Source organism: Temnothorax americanus, unplaced genomic scaffold (genome assembly GCF_048541705.1).
Source record: "Temnothorax americanus isolate GAGA-0224 unplaced genomic scaffold, ASM4854170v1 Scaffold44, whole genome shotgun sequence".
NCBI classification, from domain to species: Eukaryota; Metazoa; Arthropoda; class Insecta; order Hymenoptera; family Formicidae; genus Temnothorax; species Temnothorax americanus.
The window spans coordinates 389,363-409,280 of record NW_027509591.1 but is presented as its reverse complement, the minus strand read 5'-3'; the positions used below and the strand labels follow the sequence as shown (position 1 = coordinate 409,280).

At 35.3% G+C, this 19,918-nt stretch overlaps 3 protein-coding genes and 2 pseudogenes across 24 annotated transcripts in view; 3 read left to right on the top strand and 2 right to left on the bottom strand.

Moving 5' to 3' along the window:
• LOC143903155 (uncharacterized) overlaps positions 1 to 19,918 on the top strand; it is a 368,826-nt gene that overhangs the window by 136,101 nt on the left and 212,807 nt on the right. The gene's annotated exons all lie outside the window — the stretch shown is intronic.
• LOC143903171 (uncharacterized) overlaps positions 1 to 19,918 on the bottom strand; it is a 188,981-nt gene that overhangs the window by 161,370 nt on the left and 7,693 nt on the right. The gene's annotated exons all lie outside the window — the stretch shown is intronic.
• Positions 775 to 1,758, top strand: LOC143903168 (brefeldin A-inhibited guanine nucleotide-exchange protein 2 pseudogene; annotated as a pseudogene). Its single transcript, XR_013258630.1, has 2 exons — positions 775 to 1,507; positions 1,621 to 1,758. The product of XR_013258630.1 is annotated as a brefeldin A-inhibited guanine nucleotide-exchange protein 2 pseudogene (transcript).
• LOC143903184 (receptor-mediated endocytosis protein 6 homolog) lies at positions 1,560 to 2,899 on the top strand. The gene is made up of 3 exons (XM_077416643.1): positions 1,560 to 1,590; positions 1,713 to 2,323; positions 2,392 to 2,899. Exons 1-3 carry the CDS (start codon positions 1,560 to 1,562, stop codon positions 2,428 to 2,430), a joined length of 681 nt encoding a protein of 226 aa, XP_077272769.1. The 3' UTR covers positions 2,431 to 2,899.
• Positions 16,087 to 17,581, bottom strand: LOC143903149 (uncharacterized; annotated as a pseudogene).

The following is a 19,918-nucleotide window of genomic DNA, read 5'->3' as shown; positions in this document are numbered from 1 at the left end:
AGGCGCTAGTGTTCCCGAAGGTCCGTCTGCAATCAGAATTAATATAAACGTTTTAAAAATTATTTTATAGTGAAATAAATAAATATACTGACTAATAAGCCTGTAATTATAAGCGATAGTTGCTAATTAAGTTTGTGACTGATATTCTGTCTTGCAGAGGACCTCCGTAACGAGATCAAAGATGTACCAGCTGTGCAGGGTAAAGAGGTTATCTCAAACGCCCTGCCACAGCCCAATTGAGCGACTCAAATGTCATTACCGCTGAAAAGTACTTCTTGCCATTTGAATCAGCATGTCAGAGCTAGTCACTACGGATTGTGGTGACACAGCACTGGACTGCCTGCAGAAGTTAATCGCATATAGCCATCTCACTGGCAATGTGCCTGATTCAACGGAGCCTAACAAGCTGCTGATTGTGCGCATTGTCGAGACAATCTGCGGTTGCTTCACCGGTCCACAGACCGATGAGGGTGTGCAGCTGCAGATTATTAAAGCTCTGCTGACTGTAATGACAAGCCAGCGGAGGTGTGGAGGTACACGAGAGTACGGTACTGTTAAACAATTCGTACTGTTTACAACGTTTACTTGGCGTCGCGCAACCTGGTGAATCAAACAACAGCCCGTGCGACTCTCACGCAGATGATCAACGTGATCTTCGCGCGAATGGAGACTCAGGCGGAGGAAGAGATCGTGAGGCTTGATGGGGAACATCAGCAGGAGGGTTCTGTCATAGCGAACGGCGAAACTGAAGCCAAGGTTAGTCCAGAGAATGCTCCTAGTAATGATAACATTGATTCTCAAACAATTGTCAAGAGTATTCTTGATGATGTAGTAAAATCCGTGGTGCCATTGGAAGAGGAAGTCAGTTTGGAGAACGGTAGTCCGGAGAACAACGGTGACGAGGCAGCCGCTGAGAATGACAACATGGTAACTGCAAAATTCACCCATGTGCTGCAAAATGATGCAGTCCTGGTGTTTCGCGCTCTCTGCAAGCTCTCTATGAAACCGCTGCCGGACGGCACTCCCGATCTAATATCGCACGAGCTCCGTTCCAAGATCTTGTCGCTTCAGTTACTTCTGGGAATCTTGCAGAATGCCGGTCCAATATTGTGCTCTAACGAGATGTTTGTTATCGCCATTAAACAGTACTTATGTGTCGTGCTGTCGAAGAATGGCGTGTCTTTGGTGCCGGAAGTGTTCGAGCTGTCGTTAGCGCTGTTCCTGGCGCTGCTCGCCCGTTTCAAGATGCACCTCAAGATGCAGATTGAGGTGTTCTTTAAGGAGATCTTTATGAACATCCTCGAGACCTGTAGCAGCTCTTTTGAGCACAAGTGGATGGTCATACATGCGCTTACGAGGATCTGTGCGGATGCCCAGAGCGTCGTCGACATCTACGTTAACTACGATTGCGATCTCAGCAGCGAATCTCTTCGAGAAGCTCGTTAATGATCTCTCTAAGATTGCTCAAGGTTGTCAAGCTCTGGAGCTAGGTGCATCGCCAAATCAGGTGCGTTATAAGAAAGAGGATGACAGGATAGGTGTATTATTTGGAACAGAGAATGTTTTTCGAAACAAGCAATATAAAGTTTTGTTTGTAATATTAGTGTCTTGCTCTTTCAGGAGAAATCCATGCGCATTCGTGGTCTCGAGTGCCTCGTGTCTATTCTGAAATGCATGGTGGAGTGGAGTCGGGATCTTTACGTAAATCCCAGCGTGCCAGCGGATCAGCAACCATTGTCACATCCATCGGATACGATGCCGGAGACCCCGCTACCGCGTTACGGCAGCGCTGGCAGCCTCTCGTCGGCCAATTCCAGTCTCCAGTCTGACTGGCAACAAGGAAGTGCCGGACTCGCCGGAGCAGTATGAAGTACAGAAACAAAAGGAGGTATGGGAGGCCGGTATCGAGATCTTTAGTTGGAAGCCCGGCAAGGGTGTGCAGTACTTGCAGGAGCAAGGACTGCTCGGTACTTCGCCGGAGGACGTGGCCAGGTGGCTGCACCACAATGCGCTCTATCTAAATGAAGATGGAGATGTATATAGGGATCAGCTTTTTCACGGTCACATCAAAAAGTTGGCAAAGGTCGTAACTCATCCAAATCACAAGAACCTACACATTTTAAAAGTTCATCATTACGAATGCCACTGGTCATGGGCGCAGGCTGAATTGGCTGTGATATCGGCGTATAAGACTCCTAGGGATAAGTTGCAGTGTGTATTTCGTTGCGCGACTACCATCATGAATCTCCTCTCCATGGCGTCGGAAAGAGGCATACCTGCTGCCGACGATCTGACTCCCGTGCTGGTCTATGTCATAATCAAGGCATGCGATTGAAAAGAGAATTGTGATTTTAGCAAGAAGAGTTATTGTTAACGTGTGCTTAATTTCAGACTAATCCGCCGTCGTTGTATCGACTGTTCAATATGTAGACAGCTTTTACGGGAATCGATTGGAGGGAGAGGAACAACATTGGTGGACGCAGTTCTGCGCCGCAATCGAGTTAAGACAATGGATTAACAGTTTCTCAAGAGTATCACGATAAATAAGATTAGATTCGATGCTGGTGATAATGTAGAAATGTATCATAATCATAATTTGACGATTTCATAAAGAAGAAGACCAATATCTTTGTGTAAAGCTAGCTAAACAGTTTTATGCTTTCAGTATCTTAATTTAAATTCTTAAATAGTCTCTTAAATAGTCTAATTGTTAGTTCTTTCGCACGTTATTATGTAACATTAGCAAAGACTGAATCAGATTATACGTAAAGTGTGGCTTTATCTTTATTTGTAACTCTATTGTACAATTTCACAGGACATCGAAAAAAAAGAAACGTTTAGATATTCTATAATTTATGTGTAAACAATAAAGAACTTATAGAGATTGATAACTATTTTAGCAGGATAAACTGTGTTGGCGTACTCTTTCTACATGCGTACCTTCCCCAAGAGCCGAGACTCAAACCAGATCCGTGAAAAATATCGCCACTTTCGTGGAGTTTTTGTACAGTTTTACTCTAGGAATATCGCGAGAAAAAGAAAGACTTTGGAGATTTTTATCTGAATCGATCGACATAAAGAGAGAGCATAGTAAAGAAACTAGCTTTCGAGAATTTGAACGCATAATACTTTGTTATAATACTATGAGCGAATTAGTTTACGTCACTCTGTCAAGTTTTAATATTAAATTACTAATAATATATTGATATCGGTAGTTTAATAATAATAATACATTAAAAAGCGCTCAATTTAAAAGTAGGGCAATCCTAATAAACGACTGTAAAAAAAATTCAAGGTGGAACGCAATGGACAATTCGGTTGCTCTGACATGCTAACTTAAATGGCAAGAAGTACTTCTCAGCGGTAATGACATTTAAGTCTCTTTTAATTGGGTTGTGGCAGGGCGTTTGAGATAACCTGCTCTTCACCCTGCACAGCTGGTACATCTTTACAAACTTAATTAGCAACTATCGCTTATAGCTACAGACTTATTAGCCTGTATATTTATTTATTTAAGTATAAAATAATTTTTAAAACGTTCATATTAATTCTGATTGCAGACAGACCTTCGGGAACACTAGCGCCTTCTTCTTTTACCATGAATAACTAAAAATGTATATTTCGGCTAATTACCGAGTTTATAAATATTTAATTAAAATTATCTGGGTGACTCACAAACCTTTTTAATCACACTTCATAACTCTTCATACAAAATACAAACGATTTCGTATAAAAACTTTTATTAATTTATCTATTTCGGCTAAATGCATGGTGTAAAAATAATTAATTAATTACAATTAAACGAATGACTCACAAACCTTTTCAATTGCACTTCAAAAGTTTTCATACAAAATACAAACGATTTCATATGGTAGATTCTTTCCTGGACATTCATTTCCGGTCAAATACATACGAATGAGCTTCAGTACCGAACGCGTCAACGAAACTGATTGATATAAAAACTTGTGGTGGCTTGATTCACGCCAATCCTAGATTTTTTAATCTTATCCGTCACGTAGAAGCATGCTTCGCAAAATATGCGTATCATGTGGATGTTTTTAAGTTAACATTTGATGACGTTATTACAACGTATGATTCTACGTTTCCTTGCAAAGATCACGCTTCTGACATACTATCTTTCGCATTGGTTTATTACATTTGGTTAAGGATGACAACACACGCTCATCAACAAAACTTAAAATTAAGCAAAAAATTTGTTGTAAAAAAAAGCTGTCAAAATTGACGAATAAATAAACTGCTCTATATATAATAATGTTATATTGTACTTTTTTTTTACCATGTAAACCTGTAATGTGTTTTTTTTAATCTGATACAATTTAAACATTATTCATGAGAATGTTAAAATTGTATCAATGATTCATTGGCGAATGATTCATCCAGAATCGAACATCAATATCATCAAAATATCTCATGCCATAGCTAAAGACACTCGACTAAACGTTACTTAAAATCACGGTATAATAAGACTCGGTCATATTTATCGTGCTCGCCTGCATGTACAACGAATTTATTGCCCGCTAGTCAGCATCGCGTTCTTTATTTGTCTCGTTATAACCGTACTTAAATTTGGCGCGTTTTGTAATTCATTGTCTGGCCGCCGCTGTCGTTGCGATCTAGTAGCCCGACTAGCTTCAATAAGTGAGTCACCCCCTACCACCGGAGTTGCCAGACCTGTGTATACGACCGTGGGCCTGACCTACCGCAACACAAATGGTTCAGATGGCCGCACCTACACAATTTCTCTCTCTCTATTCCTTTAACTTTAAACACCTTAAAATCCATACCGGTCGACGGATTTTAAGAAAATTAGAGGAGAACATACTTTCTATAATACTCTATTTGTGTGCAAAATTTCAACCCGGCATCTAAAAAATTGTAGAAGTATACGCGTGTACAAAAAAATCCGTACACACACACACATACATACATACTTCCGGACATTTTTTACTAATATGATTTCTCGACATTTTGGAACATTCTAAACCTATTTCCATCAAAATCTCGAAAAAAAATTTTTCACCATTACAAAGCTTCCTTTATAAGGAAGCAAAATAAATGATACATGATTATCTGTATAGTAGTAAAATGACAAAAGATGCTAGAAAGTTGCACCTAATTTTTAGTGCGTGTATATTTTACTACAAAAACAATATTAAAACGTTTCTAAATGAAAAAGTTATTTACGCATCACGAAAACCATTTATGTCACATGCGTCTCGAGACTATGGACTTTAATGACTGCTATCTAGATACGAAGTATGGGCAACGAAATAACTGTCACATGATACTAGTTTAGGTCACAGAATGTTTAGATGAATGTTTGATTCAACATTCTGGATTACCCTAAACAGTCGATGACCCATGGCACCCCGTGGTTCATGATGCCCCGGTTTCCTCTATATACTACCAAATTACCTTTTCAAAAAAGGTAAAAAAAATGATGCCAAATACACACTTGATTGTAAAATACTTAATCTTGTTGCTAAATATTTATTGCTAATTACACACCTATTAGCCTTATGCAGACTAATCCATACAATAAGTTTCGCATCTATCATTATTTGCGATATGTCTTTACACGACCAGTATAAATAAATTTGTTATTCTGCCAACGTACCGCTGAACGTGATAAGGCGTTAAATTAAGCATGCAACGCGACTCGTAAATTCCAGAGTGCTTTCTTCTTATCCCAGTTTTCTCCGATTGGTCTGCATTACAATGTCGCGATATTGTATTGCACAAGATGCACATTGACTTCGCGATCAGTCTTATCTTTCTGCAACAAAATCGAAATGTGACGAGATTAGTTATTTTGTCGTAACTTAGGTTGGACATTATCTATTATGTACGATTTTTCTGCAGTTTTGAAGTTGTTTCTAAAATATCTGCAATATCATATCAATATCTTCAGTTGCAAATAGCATATAATCTGTCATATTCTGAATTTGCTAAGAGAAACTTTCTGAATGTAGAGGAAGAAAAACGTTACTGCTTTGAAAGAATAATTTACTAGCCGACCGGCGCAAAGCGGCAGTATCCAAACCATAAGAATCGAATTGTGAAAATAAAGTCAAAACTCCATCACTTTGCCAAGTCGATCTCTGTTGATTAAAAATATGCAAAAGTATGTACTTTACAATATAAATACTACCGATATAACCAAAGCGATTTTGATTCGCACCTATCCTATCTCTTCAGTTTTTTATAAGAAAAAACATGGTAAATTCACTTTTCTGTTGTGGTAAATTCATTTTCATGGGCCTTAGTTTGCCCACCAGAGGGCGTCAAAGTTAGAGAATAAATAGTTTTATCACTATAAAAAAATTATCACAGCAAGTTTGTGATTTTTTTTTCAAGTTTAAGGTACAAAAATTCTAGTTGATAACATCTTTTTAGTTATATTGCATAAAATTTTTCGAGGTTTAAAGGAAAGAAAGAGAAATAACAAATTTTTTACGTTTCCATGCAACACAAAATGTTTTCAAAAAATTTCTGAATATTTCTATAAAAATATTGGAAGAAACATTTTAAAATGGTTTTAGAAATACTTTAAAATGATTTAAAAACCTATTGTGGTAACATTTTTAAAAATATTTTAAGAATCTTTTAAAAATATTTATAAAAATGTTCTTTGTTATCGGCCACCCATACACAGCACAAAATATTTTTTTAATATTTTTTAGGAAGGTTTAAAATAATTTACAAAAATATTTTTAGAATGTTTCTATGTCCGCCAGATAACGCCAGAAAAATTTTTTCAAAAATATTTTTAAAAGATTGCAAATAAATATATTCAGTAATATTTGTAAAATTTTTTAAAAATATTGTTTTGAAAAATAAAATATGTTTGACCCAATCAGCAATAATTGTTTCACGTTTGAAAGATTTTTTTAATATTTGAAAAATATACATCTTTACATCTTACTTTGGAAAATATTTTGTATATTTATAGCATCGCAATGGTGTTGGGTAAGCCTTGCGTTGTATTGCTGGCGAAGATATATGTCGCAAATATTATGATTTTGCTTCGCCGGAGGCCTGCTTATATTAAATCCCAACTGAAAACCAAACGTATCAAACCACCATTTCTATAGCAGGGTGTCCCAAAATTCGCACATGTGGAGTATAAGATGTGAGATTCTCTTCATTTTTTGACGGTGCTACGGAATCAGACAATTTTTTTGTTAATATATTACGTAAGGATCGAATAAAAGCAATACTTATTTTGTTAACTTTTATCTTTTTATATTTTAACTTAAAAGCTTATGAGAAACATTTACTTTTGTTCTTGTGCATTCTTTTGATGAGTAGTGTTATCTATCCATTACACTTACAGTATTTTGAAAATTTGAAATGCATGATTTTACCCTTGTATTTACAACTGATATATTGTATGAAGATATAGTTTCGAGAAATAAACAGTCTTTATATTTTGAAGACTTTGAAGTTTTGTTTCCATACTTGGCACGTGTTTTACATAAATGGATAGTATGTCAAATCAGTCTCTCTTGAGCATCGCATTCCAAAAATGTCGTAAAATTGCGAAACTAGTAGCACTGTTTTTTAACGGCGTATGTTGTTTCTTAATGGTGTATCTAACCCGAAGTCCCACTTTAGGCGGTTTCCTTCAGCTATAATTAGCTTACTTTTGACATTATTCTTTGTGAAGAAAACACGGTGAACTCGATGCCATTAGAGGTTATTATTTGGAAACTGCATAATCTCATCTGTTCTCTCACACTTGATGAAACTGTTCGATCACTAAACGTTTTAAGTTTTATGTTCTACAATATTATTTAGTAATATCAAATATTATTTAGTAATATCAAATATTATTTTCGAAAAATGCCATTATTGAGAAAATTTAAATAAAACTGATCTTTCGTGTCTTATGTGCCATGATGCCTGATACTATGATATATTTAAGTTATGTTATTTTTATAAACATTCTGACGTTATATTTTATAAACGCCTTTTAATTAGGAAAAAGAAATATTAAATATCACAAAATTTTAATTCTTAACTTTTTATCCCTTTGTTGCAAAAAATTTTTTGGACATATTTTGCTGAATCTTATACAATATACGTGGAGATTTTTGGATCGCTGATTGTAAATCTGAAATAAAAATTTTAAAAATGGCAATAATGGCTAAGTTAAAAAAAATTGAATCATGGTTTATGTATAACTAAAATTTTATACGTAAGATCGAATTTTTTAAGTTTTTGATTTTAAATTTACAATTAAAATTTGGAAACTTTAAATGGTGGATTCAATATTAAAGAAATGTTTGTTATACTTTAACGAAAAAGCTCGCTTTTAATACCCAAAATAACCCAAAACTGACGACGAAGATTTGGCGAGGAGTCTCAAATATAAATATAAGATTTCCGCTAAATATAAATAATTTTTCAAAATTTTTAGTTATTTTTGCCGCCATATTAGATCTGCTATTTAAAATTTTTTAATCTGAAGTACAGATTTCAAGTCAATAATCTCAAAAACAATAATAAAGATAATATATCAAGGTTCAAAAATTAAAAACAAAGAAGATAAAAGGGGTTAACGAACAAAGCTGAAGATGCACGTACTAAAAAAATATATTATAATTTAAATAAATATAATATATATGACATGTACGTTTTGACCTGAAATAAGGCCATCTTTCGAGCCATCTTTAGTGTGCTATAATAAAACCGTTACTTACAAACTAAGTTGATGACATCTAGTCATAATTATAAAGTTCACAAATTCGAAATTTGATATCTTGTCTATTGCTTTATGTAGAATTAATACCAAAAAGTGTCTGGAATGGGACCATTTTATAGACTCTCTTGATATGCCGTTAAAAGTAGACCTTATTTGGGTCCTATGGTATCAAATTAGATCAATAATAAAATGTGTAGGTTGTTACCCATCGAATCACTCCCAATGAAAGGTAGTAAGAGACATGTATGTCAATCTGTTTTTACAAAGTAATTTAATAAAATGTTAATAAAATATCAATCTTTTTATTAATACATTAATAAAGATTTTCAGGACATATATTATCTTCTTTTTTCTAGCATAAACTAAAAAAAAATGTTAATTTCAACTGATATTTTGTTTACAATTTATTGTTAATGCAAAATAAAAATACAGAAATACTGCTAAAAGACAAGTATCCTATATATGGGAGACTATGCAGCAAGGAATCAATCTTTATATATTATCTATATTATCTTTGTATATTATGTTTATTTATCATGATATTTTTCACGAATTAGAATGCAAAAGTATTCGCATATACGCATATTGCTGAATCATTGTGATCATTTGTAGAAAAGATCTGCTCTTGTGAGAATCGTAACAATAATGTGAACACTGTTCGCGGACAATAATAAAGAAGCGAAAAAGTGCTTGATCTAGTTTCTTAAATGCCGGCAATGTATGCGAAAAGACGGATATAGTGCGAGAAAGTTGGCGAAACTTAACAACGTGGGAAGATTCGGAAACGGTCGGAGACAATGTATATTCAGAATTTCAGCCTTGCATTGTTATTTTATTTTATTCAAGAGAGAGAGAGAGAGAGAGAGAGAGAGAGAAAGCGTACATTTATTATTAAGCGCCCTGGGATACCATCCTCTCAGGCGCACAGAGAGAGAGAGAGAGAGAGAGAGAGAGAGAGAGAGAGAGAGAGAGAGAGAGAGAGAGAGAGAGAGAGAGGGAGGAACAAAGAATGAGAAGTATACATGTATTTCAAAAATATTGTAATATATTTTAGTATCATGTAATATGCGGACCACTGTTCGTGGGCAGGTAGAGCAGGAAAAATTGAATTGAAAAGTCTTTTATCATTTTGTAAGTTTTTTTATTAATTAATGAGAAATTATACTTAATACAGATACGCGAATTGCAGTAGCGGGATTCTATAACTTCTTAACGACAGAAATCGTTGCACAAGTATTATATATGGTAAAAAAAACTACGCAACGATACCAAAACTATCGTTAAGGAGTTACAGAATCCCGTCTCAGGATGCGTCCGTGCAATTCAATGAGAAGGAGCAGCCTAACGTTCATGTTATTAGGTGCGTGACGAGGCATTGGAAGAAGTGCTAAGTGAATAACAACGGCTATACATAAACGACATTTATGCGTAGCCGTTGTTATTTATAAAGCGCTCCTCCTAATATTTCTCCACACATGTAGCAACGTTAAGCTGCTCCTATTCGTTAAAATGCACGGACGCATCCTGATTCGCGTATCTGTCCTGATTAATTTCTCATTAAGGTAATTATACAGAAAGAGGGCAATCTCACCGATTTCAATGACCTATCATATGTTGTCAAGGATGTGATCCTAAGTAACTTTTCCTTATAACTTAATCGGCGGTCATTGCTTATTTAAAAGTTATGAACAAAAAAAGTTTGAGAAATTTACAAGTTTATTTCAGTGCTAAAGGAAGTAATTTACTGATATGTATGTATAGACAGTACATATGTAGGCGGAAGAAGAGCTAAATTTCTTAATACATACATTTTTATTAAAATTACTTGCAGAAAGAATATGCGAGGTACATTTTAAATCAAGTTTTTTTAGTTTTTATTAGTGTACAATATTAGTTTATATTAATATTTATGAATACACATTTTTAGTTCTAATATAAATACTGTGTTTTTATTTCTGATTAGTCATTCACGTTTGAAATACGCGCATTACCAAATGGGTGAAATTTGATTAGTTGACATTTTGATCCCCCCCTCACATGCTGCCATTATGCGTAATGCTTCACCTTTTATCCTTCCACCATGGACGGTACTGCTTCTTACGGTGCTCGGTCGCTAGCACGCGCTTGTTCTCTGTTTATATAACAACAATTGTCAGTCTAAGACATATATATAATGATTATATTGTCCTTCAAACGAACGAATTGATGAATACGATTTGAAACAATGAGAAATAGTTATTTGTGTAACAAGTGCTGTAAGATGAAAATTCAAGGGTGCGGAGTTGACGCACGAGCCGAAGGCGAGTGCAGTCACCGCACCCGGGAATTTTCATTATTACGCACGGCTTGCACACTCTATTTTATGTTGCAAGTTTCCATGCACGTGTTACATAAAAGCTATTAATGCATAATAAATATGCAGTATCCCGTCAAACGTGCACTTTATCATCCACGAATGTGCACTTCATCGTTCGCAGTACTTCCTCTGATAATAATCTCTCAACTTTAAAGTTATTTTTTACTTAATTAAATAAAATAAAATTTAACGTCTAAATACGAAAATTGATTCGTTTTATCTACACATCAATTTGCTATTTAAATTGATCTTATACTGTTAAATTTATTTTATTGAATATTTTATTTTACTGAAGTTGTCAGTTATATTTTATGGCTTTAATATTCTTAATTTGCGCAAAATTTCTACGTTAAAAATGTATGACTTGTCCGAAAAAACAAAAATAATATTCTCGTTTGAGAAGCAAACTAAAGATTTTTAAAAAATTCGCACATTGGTAGCATTCTTTTTAGAGCATCTTCTTATGAAGCTTATATGTATAGAATGCATTGGTTTACAAAGTGAATATAATTAATGATGCTTAGATAATTATACTTTCCATTTGTAAATATATGTGTGGAAATTATATAAAAAACTTCTCTACATGTAAATGTAGGGAAGACCAGGGACAAACGTAACAATTTTCTCATTTGTGTTGATATCTTTGATTCGTTTGTTTATATACAAACTTTTTCTTTTTCATAAAGTAAATACATTCTTTACTTACATTATAGTATAGATAAAATTTATCCACATTTTATAATTACGTGTAGAAAAATCAATTTTATGAAGATCGAGATTTGTTACGATTATCCCTACCCCTAGGGCTGGTTGTTAGGCTCAAGGTTGATTTTAACAAGGTAAAATAAAAAAAAATGAACATATAATCAATGTAGTGAAACGTTTTAGTTTTTAAAAACTTTTTTTAAATAGTTCTGGACATTTTTATTTATTTTAAACAGACGTTGCTAAACCTCTACTTGTCTTCTTTCTCCGTATATTCGGAATTCTAAAATAATATATAAGAATATTTTTATAAAAAATATATATATAAATTAATAGAAATCAACACCAATAACAATTTTTGTCTTATATTTTTACCACAATTGGTCAAATATTTATTATTATAAAATAATAACCTAAATATGTATCAAACTACTTAAGGATGTATATCGCTTAAGTCAAAATAGAGGGATGAAAGTGAAATTTACAGAGATTGTGCACTTATATATCCCAAAATCCTGTATTAAATTTGCGATCGATTGTATGACTCGTTTAAAAGTTATTAACTTTTTAATTTCGTATGAATTCTTATGGAGATCGACAGATTATCAAATATATGCATTCAGAATATAAAGAAAAAATAGAGGACAGTTCTTGAAAAAATTACGGTGTATATGAGGATACATTAGCACAAATTTTCAATAAATTTCACGATGATTCACTGACTAGTTTTTGAGAAATGAAATAAAAACTGCACCACTCTCACAGATCTTGACGTTCGACCCTAAAAACACGGCAACGTCGCACTGCGAGCTCGCGGTAACTATACATGTTTTTCACATTTTTGCTGCCAGTTTCCGATATTTTCAGCCAATGTTTATATACGGCCTCTGATGTCTCATTTGCCTTTATACCTTAAAAGTGGGTTTTTATTACATTTCAACATTTTTTAACCTCACTACTAACCTTTCTTTTCTCAGCATGTTAATGATATAAAAGGTACTCCCGGTCGGGCGTTCAGAGCAGCCAACAGTTAAAAGTAATATCAACAGTGAGGTTTTGCCACGTCTTCTTGTGTTATTTGCTCAATATTTTTTCTTTTTATTTTTGTATTCAGCGTATTTATTTACCTTTTATAATAATATTTTATACTATTGCGTGATATTTTGATCATATATATATTTGTTTATTTCAATTGCCTTTTGGCCTTGAAAGGGGGTGCTACATGTCTTTAAGATGAGATTCTTACAATACATTTTATATTACATTTCTTTGCTATCAGTTTCGTTTTGTATTTGTACGTTTTTTCGGTCCTTCCTGTGCTTGGTCACTTTCCTCATCCAATCTGCTCCCTCTCCCGTATCTTTCAGGATGTCTGTGATTCCTTAGAGGCTCTACGCAATCAGACATCAAATGCTCTAGCGTTTCCATTTTCTCGCCACATATTCTACATACTCTTTCTTCTTCTTTTCTCCAGTACTTGCTTTCTTCTTTCTCGTTTCCGCACCTATACCTTACAATCATTTTCTGGTTTCTTCCTTTGTATTCTTTTTGTAAATACCTTGGGATGTGATCTGTTCTCAGCTCTTTGTACCTAGCGCAGTACCTTCCCTCCTCTATCCTTTTCTCTTGTTCTGTTCTTTGTTCTTTCCGGTCCGTCATTATTAGTTCTTCCATGTTCGTTCTTTCAGAGCTTTTATTTCCTGTTCCCCTTGTGCTAGAGCTAACTTTTCTATAGTATTGGTCCCTGTTTTTTCCCCATTTTGTTTTCTTCCCTTCCTGTTTGTTTTTTATCTCTTTCCAGCATTCCGCGATTATTTTGTTCGTTTGCCTTTCTTTTGTCTTCTCTTTGTACTTTATCGCCCTTTTTCCGGCTTCTATCCTTATTTTGTCAGTTTTCGTTTCTTCTCGTATTAGATATGCCGGTGTGTTGAAGTCCAGTCTTAGAATCCATCTTATATATTTTTCTTGCAATTTTTCTACCTTTTCTTCTTCTCTCCATCCCCATATTTCCGCTGCATATAAAAGAATGCTTTCCACTAGACTCTTAAACATTTTCATTTTCCTATCTACACTTTCTCCGAATTTTCTCTGTCCAATACTCCATATTTGTGCCATTGCAATCGCGGCCTTCTTGACTGTTTCTCTTATACGTGTTTCCAGTCCTCCGTTTTTTTGGAAGTAAAACCCTAGATATTTAAATATTCCTTGACTTCTTCCAATCTTTCTTTGTTCCATCTCCATTCTTCCTTCTTCTTCCTACCCCTTCTTTTTTTGAAAATCATAACTTTGGATTTTTTTTTCTAAATACTTTCGGAATCTACTTATCATCTCCTTAAGCTCCTCTGGACTCCTGGCTAATAGCACCATGTCGTCTGCGTAGGCAAGTGTCCATATTTTTTCTCTTCCTATCACTATCCCTCCTGCTTGACTTTTCCTCATCCTTTCTTCCAGATCTGCCGTGTAAAGCGTGAAGAGCGTTGGGCTCAAGGGACATCCTTGCCTTACTTCTTTGGTTGTCCAAAATCTGCTCGTTGTATGTCCGTTTATTCTGACGACGTTCTTCGTTTCCTGATAAATCTCATCTCTTCTTTGCCTGATCTTCTGGCTGATTCCTGTTCTCTCCATTACCTTATGCAGTTCTTCTCTGTTCACCTTGTCAAATGCGGCGCTTAAATCCGCGAAGAAGGCGTAGATTTTTCCTCCCTTGTTGACTAATTCTCTGTTTGTGATGTAATATGTAATTCAGTATAAAAATATTATCTATCGTTTGAAACCAGCCTGCGTTTCTGGGATGATGTTTGTTTTCTAATTCGGCCTTCAGTCTTTCTTCAAGTACCATTGCGTATATCTTGTACGCCGAGTTGAGCAACGTTATTCCTCTATAATTTTAAAAATTTTTTTTTCTATCTTTCCGGAAGCGCCCCTCTCCTTTCCATACCCTGTTTATAATTTCTTTTAACCTTTGTATTACCTTCCTGCTTCCATTTTTATCCATACTTCATTTTCCAGTCCATCTTCTCCTGGGGCTTTCTTGTTCTTTAGTTTAGCTATCTGTCTTCGTATTTCCGCTCCAGTTATCTCGTCTTCATTCTCTTCTGGTTCTGTGGTCTCGTTTACCCCGGCGTTGCTATATCCTGGTGATTTTGTACCTTTTAAAAACTGCATAAAGTAGGCCTTCTATTTGTCCAACTCGATCTTCTTTGTGATTTCTGTTCTTTTCTTTTTACCTCTGTTAATGTATTTCCATGCTTGATTTTCATTGGTGATTTGCTGTATTTATTGATCTTCTATTTCTTGCTATCCTGTTTTCCTCTCTTTGCATTTGTCCTTGTACTCTTTCTTCTTTTTTTCGTAGTTACCTTTGCTGTTTTCTCTCTTCCTCCATTGCTTTAATGCCCTTCTTGCTACTCTTTTGAGCTCCGTGCACTCCTAATCCCACCATTTGTTGGTTCCTATCCTCCATTTCCTCACCTTGACTGTTTTCTTACTTACTGCTTTGTTTAGTTCTTCTATCAGCTCTTCTACCATCTCGTCTTTTTCCTGTGCAGTGAAGGATATTTCTCCTGTTTTTTCGACGAAGTTTTTCTTGCCCTTTTCTGTCCATATTTTTCTTTCTACGCTTGTCTCTTCTTGTTCGACGTCTGGGTTCGTACCATATTCTGTGGAATAAATGTCTATTCTAATTGGCAGGTGGTCTGATTCAATTCTCTCCTCCACCACAAAATCTACTATGTCTTCTCTAGCTTCTGCATTAACTATCCCGCAATCTATTACCGAGTTGCCACACGCACCTATATACGTCCATTCTCCTGCTTCGTCTCCTTTCATATTTCCGTTTAGTATACTCCATCCTTCTTCTTCTATCAGTTCTAACATTGTTCTTCCTCATTTTTTATTTTGTCCCTTGATTTCCTTCTGATTTCCCTGTTACTGTTTTCCTAATTTATTGTGCCCTCATCTCCTATTCTTGCGTTGAAATCTCCGCCAATCAATACTCTTCTGTTTTCTGGACTGTGAATTATCTGCCGTAAGTCTTTTACTGTTTCCTTTATGTCTCTGCTGTATACTGTTAGAATTCTCCACTCTGTGTTGTTTGAAATAACCCTTCTTTCTTGAATGTCTTTCCGCTCGTTCGTTGTTTCTTCTTTCTTGACACCTCTTCTTATCCCTGTTATTATTCCTCCTTTTGCTCTTCTTTTGGTTCTTTCTTGTTTGGCTGCAAGTGTTTTTCTATATGAATTTGTCCGGTAATTTGTCTTTCAATTTCTCCCATTGTCTTTCGTTGACCCATGTTTTTAGCCCTATGGCGTCGTAATTCTCTATGTGTTTCCAAAATTGCCTGTCCTTGTTAAACAGGCCCGCAACGTTCCAGAAGCCTGCCACAAAAGTTTTTCCTCTCTTCTCTCTCTCGCTTGTGTCCTCCTTGTTTGTCCTTCTCCTGAGATTTGTCTCCGTCGCCCACGTTCTCGTTTGTTGATCTATTGCCTGGTCTTTTCCGAGAGTCATTGCCTTAATCTCAATTTGTTTTTCCTTGCCGTCTTTACCTTCATTTATATTAATTTGGGCTGTTATTGTTTTATGGGTTTGCGGGGCTTTATCTGTTCTGAAAACACTCTCTTAGTCCTTCCTTTTCCTTTCATATAAAAGTCTTTTCGTTTACCGTTAGTTTCTTGAAGCCTATCTTCACTTGGTCTCCTTGCTCTCTCTTCTTCTTCGCGATTTCTACTATCTCTTTTTGCACATCTCTTTCCTTCTTTGTTAGGTCGTTTTTAATGTACAGTTTCTTACCTTTCAGCTTACTTTTCTTTGCTAGTACATCTTTTTTCTGTTGCCAGTTTTTTAGTTTTGCTATTAGCATTTCTCCTCGCTGCTCTCTTCTTATCCAGTACGCGTTCTCCACGTCCACCTCTACCTGCAGTTCGCGTCTCATTATTTGTTTTATCTCTTTCTTGGATGAGCCTTCTCTCGGTAAATCTTCTCCTTTCATAATAATATTATTCCTTCTTTCTCTTCTCTCTCCTGCCTCCTCCTTTTTTTCCAGTTGTATCATTCTTGTCATTTTCTTCTTTATTTGTTCTTCTTTGATTTGTTCTTCTCCAGTTTCTTCAATCTGTTTTCCATTGTCCTTTTTTCCTTCTCTCACTCTTCTTGTTTCTTTTTCCATTTTTCTCTTAAGTCTTGTACTTCTAATCTTATTGCCTTATTTTCTTTTTTAATCTCTTCTGTGTCTTTCTTAATTGTTAGTATAATATCCGTTAATTTATCTAGTTTATCCATGTCTAACCTTTTTTCGTTTTCTATACTCTTCTCCTCTTGCGTCCTTTCTGCTTCTGATGTTATTCTTATTCTCTTAGTTGGAGGTGATTTGCTCACTGCTCTTGATTTTTCAAACTTTTCAAGTAGTTTTTTCTCTGCTCTTATCCTATCTTCTTCTTCTCCCCTCTCCTTCTTAAACGAGTCAACTATCAATTCGAAACTGTTAGTCCTTTGCCTTCCAAGATGTTCTGCGTTGGTCAGCCTTCCTTTCCTTTTTGGCTCTTTTTGCCTTTTCGTGCCTTCTCCTGTATTGCTCATTAAAGGTTCTCTGTCTCTCCTCCTCTCCGTACTTTCGTTAGTGATTCTTTTCCCTCTGTCTTTGACCACTAGGTGGCTCCCCTCGCTCTAGTCGCCTTATGGTCGTAGATTGAGTCTCTCGCCTCTCTATATCAGAGGCACCACCGGGTCGTTAGTATTCGCTTTTTGATGGGTTTGCGAACCCGGCAACTGGCTTCCCTTTTTGTTTCCTAACCTTCAAAGTTATCTCAGCAATAGAAACTCCAGAAAAACGTCTCCCTTACGGTTCCTCTACTGCTTCTTTATATTTCCAAATAAAATTGCAATTTTGCACATGCAGAAAACCTGTAACAAAATCGCCCCAGGGCGATGAAACGGCAGATAAATTCGAAAATAAGCAGACGCGCTTGACAGACGTGCTTCTGTTTACTTACTCTCGGATAATTCCCCCATATTTTTGATCACATTTAACCGTTACTTTTTGTCTTTATCCAGATTATATATGTATGATTTTTGTTTCTAGCAGTTGGATTCAGGCAGCCAAAAGTTTTGAACCTCTATTAAGAATATTTACAAATACGCTGCCAGTAATTATAAAAAATGGTTAAAATCACTTTATTAATATCCTTGTTATGATATGCAATAGTAGTCAACCGTTAAAGTATGCATACAACCAATATATATTAGATTTTTCAAATTACTATGCTTTTTGCTGAAAAAGTATACGTGATACATCTTTAAAGAAATAGTGACTTATTTATAATAAACAAAAGCGAGCGTGGCGTAGCAGACAGCGCACTGGTCTGTTAAACCAAAGATCTCAGGTTCGAATCCAGTCCTGGTAGAACCAAAATAAATAAAATTGTATCGCTTGTCTCTCCTCCTCGACGGAATGGCAGCTCGTCAGAGGTATCCCTTGCCTCGAAACCCCCTCTACTTGCCGTTCGGATTCGGCGTTAAAACTGTAGGTCCCATGTCCTTGTGTACAACTTGCGTGCGCACCACAAGCACATGACTTTGGGGGATGCCCAGGTCAGACTTTAATAGGACTGTTGCGCCATTATGAATGTGAATGAATGAATAAATTATAATAAACAATATATAAGGAGGTAAATCAAATTATTTCCAATAAAATATTGAGAAAATAAGAAAACAAAATATACTTACTTTGACCACATTTTTATGGCATCGACACAATCATGAAGAATAGAGATAGAACACGACTTCTCATGACAGAGCTTCGAGCGCTACTGAGGTGAGGGAGGGGTTCAAAAGACATTGTATAACAGCTGATAGATTCATACATAAATGTTATATTTTTAATAATCGCGTTTGTTACGTTCATCCCGCGTTACTTTTGTCCCTGGTCTCCTCTACTTGCCGAATTATATAATGGCTGACACCATTCCTAAAGTACAATCGTATAATTCATAATTTGGATACATATAATTATTTATTCTTGTGATAAAATACACATAATATTACTCAAATGGCTTTCTCTCGATAAAATTTTTAGTGAAATGGGAATAAATTAATCTATTTCAGTTTACTGTTTCTCTTTAAATTGCAACTAGCATATTTTGATTATTTAAATTCTAGAAATAATAGAATTTGCATATACATATTCGCGAGCATATACGCGTGTGAATGTGCGCGTGTAAAAAACTGATAAATTACTTTCTTATACAAGCAATATTCTAACAATGTTTGTATCCATATATTATGTATATATGTATGTACGAGGGGTAATTATACAGTAATACGGACCACCCTCCGATGACCTTGATTTTGACATATATTGTCAAGGTCACCCTCCTGAGTGACCTTCAGAAGTTTTTAGCCGTCGGTCGTTATTCGTTAAAAAGTTATTAACAAAAAAAGTTTCGAAAATATAGCAGCTATTTTGAGTATTGAGAGGCATAAACGACTAATATTACGTCTTTTTTTTAAGGAGGTTTGATCGTCACTTGTAAGTCAAAAATGCGATTAAAATAAATGTCATATTACAGCGATCCCGAATTATATGCAATATTAGTATAATGAATTGTAGATGCTACTTACGTGCTATATTTTTCGTCAATTATTAGTGTATAGAATATTAACAAACATATACTGGGGTATGAGAGCGTCAACGACTCGGGAATTGCTTATTTGGCCAACATTATAGGTTAGAACCGGTCACTTTGTGACAATATGCTTTCTATACTCGAAAGTTAACTTAGAACCTTAATTTTGTATATGATTTACATAAACACTTTACACAAATAATCGCAAAACTTGAGCAATATTGACCATATAGTTATTTTGTAATATTATTCAGAAGTTGACTACTTTTATATCCTAACCCTTATGGAGAAAGTTGCACCGAGGTAGATTATCAATGGTTTAGTACACACTTAGTTTTCCTAGGACTTTGAAAAACTAGCATTTGATAGATGAAACATCAAGGATTGTGTAAAGACTTTAAAAATTGGACTTTACCGTGTGGATTGAAGGCTTTAAGGCCCGGACACATAGAAAAACTTAAGCAGTAAAACTCAAGCAGTAAGCAAATCAGCCAATCACAGTCAAGAACT